General features: G+C 33.5%; 1 protein-coding gene across 2 annotated transcripts; it reads right to left on the bottom strand.

Moving 5' to 3' along the window:
- Positions 1-4,825, bottom strand: LOC129922013 (uncharacterized). 2 transcript variants are annotated; one of them, XR_008773955.1, is made up of 2 exons: positions 4,746-4,825; positions 1-1,911 (listed from the first exon to the last, which is right to left on the bottom strand). XR_008773955.1 is itself a non-coding variant. In XM_056005886.1 (2 exons), the coding sequence occupies exons 1-2, from the start codon at positions 2,191-2,193 to the stop codon at positions 1,053-1,055; spliced, it is 867 nt and encodes a 288-aa protein (XP_055861861.1). In that variant the 5' UTR covers positions 2,194-2,290; the 3' UTR covers positions 22-1,052. The 2 variants fall into 2 exon arrangements, 1 of the variants encoding a protein (XP_055861861.1); XM_056005886.1 differs by lacking the exon at positions 4,746-4,825 and adding an exon at positions 2,186-2,290 and having other exon boundaries at positions 22-1,911.
- Positions 4,826-5,871: the final 1,046 nt, after the last annotated feature.

Raw genomic sequence — 5,871 nt, forward strand, 5'->3', positions numbered from 1 at the left:
CATATTGAAAATTTTTGCAGCCTATTACCTATGATATACTATCAATAAACTACATGTGAAAAATTATTAGTCTAAATTATACAGAACTAAAGATTTTGAGATTCTTGTGGACAACATGCACCTAAAAATACATTTTGAGAAAAACGCATTTAAAGTTTTTAAAATGATATAAAATATTTATTGCAACCATAAAAATGAAAAAAAAAGGGAATATTTACATAATATAACATAATAGATAATAAAAAAAACTATTCATTAAAATTGTCTGATTGATAGATTGGACCTTCTAGAACCTCTGCCCGGTGCTCATGCTCAATTCTTTGCTTTTTCAATTTTTTTCTCCTGGACACTAATGTGATTGATCTTTTTCTAACAACAAGCTGTAGTTTGACATTTTGCTTTTTCTCACTAGAAGAAATGTTCTTTAGTGTCCAGGGAACGCCTAATATGTCAAAAACTGATTTAATGCCATTATTGAAGGCTAAAACAGCAAGGTATGTCGCCGTCCTTAGTTTTTAATGTTGCGAATTCTGTTTTGGGGCAATTTGCCAAATTAGGGAATGAAAAGATTCATTGGCCTTTTGTGTTCCCATTCTTGAACATGTTTTTAACAGATCTGTGTCTGTTATAGGAAATAAGTTTTCCTATTTCTGATGTGATGGTCTGATTATGTTTTTTGTATGGCTGTTTTAGTGCCTCTGATCTCTTAAAGTGTGACACCAAGATGTAGTGCCATCAGGACACAACCTGTGGTTATGATCTAGGTCTGAGCTCATCATATGAAAAAATGAGCCCATAACAGCCAGCTTCATTTTTTTGAATGTCAGGAGCATTTTGGCGCAGAACTTTGGAATAGTTATTTGTAATTTTTTCAATTTTTGGCTTTGTAAGCCTATAATTTAGTTCTTTTTTGTTAGACATTTTTAAATTGTTCAAAGCATTAAACATTCTTTTTGAGATGTGGTTAATACAGTCCTCTTTTAAGATTTCTACATCATATCCTGAGTTGGTAATGGCAGATGAATGTGATTTACTATCGCCATCACACAGCATCATGCCATAAACAAGTTTTCTGATGCCACAGAGTGAGAACAAATTTTGGATGCTGCTGCGGCCTCCATTGCATTTGCTGAGCCACTGAAGTTTTTTTGACACATATGCTTAGAGGCATCAAAATTTAGTTCTGCAGAGTTTGAATCACAAACACAGCAATAATTTGATAGGACTTCGGTGTCGATGACGAGTCCAGTATCAAAATCAATAACTGTGCCAATTCCTGAATGAGATGAGTGGCCCCTTTTATGCCAAGTCCCATCGAAAGAAACTGTAATAACAGGACAGCCTGTTGAACTTATTCTATCATCTGTAGTCAGAGGTTGTGAAATGTTTCTTCCATGCACAACAGCAGATGCCCTAATCATACATTCTTCACCAGCTTCAATTATAGCAGTGTTGACTATGTTAGCTAGATTGTTATAAGTATTTCTGTGCATGCAGGGCATACTCATAAGTCCACAAAACCTATCAAATTTAGAATGCGAGATTCCAGATTCTTTTAATGCAGCGACAGCGCGGACATTAATATCCAGATGAACATTATTACTTTTTTTTGAGGTCAAGTCAGGCCACAAATATATTTCACAATTTAGGCATTTGATTTTAATCAAATGAGCCATGCCTTTTGATTGTGTGATGCACATGGTTAATTTTTTGTCGAAGCAATGTGGACAGCACAACAAGGAGACCATTGTGGTCAATTCCATTGAATTCATCATGACGTATATGAAATCTTCAGGCAGCCTCTTATTGGTGTTATCAGCGTTAGTAATTGCAGTTAGAATTATTTTTCGTTCAGCTGCACTTGCAGGCTGCGTTGTTGCTGCTTCAGATCCAGCTGTATCCAAAACAGAGCTGCAAACAAATAAAAAAAAATTAGAGGTTCTTTAAAAAAAAATTCAATAGTATGAAAGTACACGTCACATCTATTTATGTACAACATGAAGATTATTTTAAATTTTATAATGCATTTTAGGAATCATATATTGTATTCATCAAAAGTAAAAAATGTAAAGTGACATGTTACATGTAGATCTATATATCATGGTTCATACAACTTTTGTGAAAATGAATTCCAGACATTTATCTTATGTTTTCCAGACTTACTAACAGTAAAAAGGATGGCTACCTGAGCATGCCATATGTGCTCTGGACTGCTGTATTCGTGATCTTGGGTTCAAACCCTGCCAATAACTAACCCCTGTCGTACTGTGGGAGGTTTGGACTAGGGTGTTATAATAATTTTCAATTATTAAGGAACATACGGTACAAGGGGGAAAAAAAGTCACTAATCTTGTAGCACTTAGACTTGGGAAATTTAATAGGCCCTATATAGTTCAATAGGCCTAACTTAGTTGTAAAATCTTATTCTTAATCTCATAACTAGTCCAATAGTTTTATTATTTTTATATAGATATTTAGTGGCGTAAACATTAGACACTAGTTAAAAAGTAAAGACTTATTTAGACTAGCCTAGGTTAGAGGGCCTACCTCTAGTAGGCCTATAATTCTATTGGAGGAGATAATTTTAAATAAAGATCTAGAGATAGATTAACTGTATTGAACTTGAAATTTAATTTGTAGTAGTGGCTTACTTATGTCTAATTCACAATAGGCCTATGCCTATGTGAATACTGACTTGTTTTTTTTAACGGGGTAAAAATTGATAATATTGATCTAAATCTATATCATAACCATACTAGATTATAATTATAGATCTATATGCTAAGTATGCTAGATCTAAATCTAGACTTAGATCAAGACTAAATCTAGTAGTAGATCTAGTATTCTAAGTCTTTTTAGTTTTTGAGTTTAGACTCAAGATCTATATTCTACATTGAATAGATTTGGGGAAAAAAAAAGGGGGTGGGGGGGTAATCGTGCATAGATCGAGACTAAATCTAGTTGCAGACCTAGTAATCTAAGTCATTCTTGTGCTCTAGTCTTTTATCTTTTAGTTTAGACTAAGATCTAGATCTATATTCTATGTTGACTAGATATAATATAACTTGTTTTCTTTATTTAAATGGGGAGGGGGGGGGGGGGGGAAATCGCGCATAGATCGAGACTAAATTAGGTACTAAATCTAGTAGTAGACCTAGATCTAGTAATCTAATTTGCGCATGGATGAAGACTAAATCTAATTCTAGACCTAGTAATGGAAGTCATTCTAAAGGCCTAGTCTTTTAGTTTAGACTCAAGTGCGCATAGACAGCTGCCAAATAATTAACCTAAAAAACTAGGGGCCTTCGATGGGAAGTTTTACCGATCTTATAGGCATATTCTATGTTGACTAGATATATTATAATATAATTTGTTTTCTTTATTTAATGTGTGTGTGTGGGGGGGGGGGGGGGGTAATCACACATAGATCGAGGCTAACATTAGGCTAGTAGAAAACCTTGATCTATTAAGAAGTGGCGCATAGATCAAGACTAAATCTAGTAATCTAGTCTAGTAGAATTTAGAATTTAGTAGATCTAGTAGACCTAGAACAGATATAGATCTAGTAATAAAAGTCGCGCATAGTCATAGATCGAGACTAAATCTAGTAGTAGACCTAGATCTAGTAAACTATCTAAGTCGCGAATAGATCGAGACTTTTAAATCTAGTAGTAGACCTAGATCTAGTAAGTCATTCTTGTTGCCAAATATTTTTGGTTTAGACTCAAGATCTAGATCTAGACTCTCTATATATATTCTATATTGACGTCATTGACGAGATATATTTGTTTTCTTTATTTAAAAAAAAGGGGGGGGGGGGAGTTTCGCCCATGCATAAATAAATCTAGGCCAAAAACTTCCCGACCTTTGGTAGCCTAACTGAAATTTGATCGACCATCTAGATAATATAGAATAACATCTTCTAATCATCATCTTTTTTGAAGTAACGTCTGTATTATATAAGATAAGATAACAGCAGTCATAATAAACTAGTTACTAGTCTAGGACTAGATCTATTACTAAATCTGATTTAAGTCTACAGTACACCGTCTAGAAATTGGCTGGCATTTCACCGACATGCCGTGGATTGCGCATGCTTTCACAATAGATAGATCTAGAATCTAGTAGGCCTATTAATGGAAGCCTCTATGCCCAACTAGATCTAGCAGCCTAGCGTTTTACCGGTTACGGCACCTGAGGGCTGAATGACATCGGATTATTTTTTTTTCAAATTCCAGACATTTAACAAAATTGCATCGAAAAGTAGCAATTTTCCAGACTTTTTTAAGACTGAAATCTGAATTTTGAAATTCCAGACTTTTTCCAGACCGCGTACGAACCTTGATATATGTATTAGATCTTAAAAAAAAAAAAGACCAAGTTGAAGTCCTACAACTACATGATAATCTAGATTTAGAATCTAGATTCTAGATCTAGATGACTAGATGTCTAGATCTAGTCAATCTAGAATATCTAGTCATTCTAGTTCTAATGTGATCTATGTCCCTAATCTATACTAGATCTAAAAAAGGATAGATCTCTATGTTTGCAATCACTTTCATGATATTTATTTAATGTCTAGATCTATATATAGATCTAGATGTGATTCATTGATATGATAAAGTAATGATAAACACGTTGCGTTTGTCGAATTCAAAGATTGATGAAGCAAAGTGATTATCTCATTATTTTATGTGTAAGCACACGCTGGTCTAGTAAATAAAAAACTCTAGATTTAGACTTACCTTTGTAATTATGCATTTGTCTTTGAAGCATGTCTTCCTCTGGGCTTACAGTAACGTTTTTTCTTTCCAAACATATAATCTTTTGTTGGCATTTCTGAGTTTGAATAATGAATCGAGGCTTTCAAATGATTACAGAAGGACCGGTTCACGTCATGTGCGCATGCGTGTAAATTTTGTTGTCATAGTTACCAATGTAGCTTTGATAGTGCGCATGCGTAAATATGGCTTAGTGAGTGTGTATATGAGGATATAGGGAAAAAAAAGAGGTAGTGACGTATTTTGAAAGTTTATATTTATAGAATGAGAAACCATGCACATAATCGGAACTAGAAAAGCAGACCTTTGTATCGATACCATCTGTTAGGGATAAGAGCGTACATTAGCTTATCAACTTTAGCTTACAAAATGTTGATTTTTAACCAAAACATCAAAATTTTGCTTATACATCTACTTTTAAAATACAAAATTGATGTATAAAGCGCAGTTTTTTTAGTATTCTGATAGGGAATTCGTTTTCTAGACATTTTAAACTATTAAAATCAATTAATTTTAAAATATCGATATTTTTGACCTAGATCGATGTTTTCTCACTGTGCATCCCCCTTAAATACGCAGAAGTCCGATTTTAAAGATCCATCCCCAAAAAAAAAGCACAAGCCGATTTCAAATAGCCACTACAAATAACAAACAGGTCGATTCAAAACAGAAACTACGAATAATGTTCATATATGAAAAATGCACAAGTCTATTCAATCAGCCACCCCCAAAAGAGTAGAAGTTGATTCTAAATAACCACAAAAAAAAAAAAAAAACAACAAAAAAAAAAACAACATAGGTCCGATTCAAAACAGTCATTACAAAAATGTCGATTCCGAAAAAGCAATCACAAAAAAAAAAATGGATTACAAACAACAATTAATTTAAGAAATTTCTTGATTCGAAGACAAGTCTTATTAAGTCCTTAATTAAGATCATTCGGGAAATACCAAAAATAAAATACAAAAGCTTAAAAGCAAGCCTGCAGATTATCACTATAGGTTGTTCCAAGATTTCGAATCTGTCAACAACTGTTCTTACTAAGCATCTAGGAGGTAAAAAGAACCTGTGCAAGAAATTTCTTTTTAAT

The sequence above is a fragment of the Biomphalaria glabrata genome, chromosome 12, assembly GCF_947242115.1.
Source record: "Biomphalaria glabrata chromosome 12, xgBioGlab47.1, whole genome shotgun sequence".
NCBI lineage: Eukaryota > Metazoa > Mollusca > Gastropoda > Planorbidae > Biomphalaria > Biomphalaria glabrata.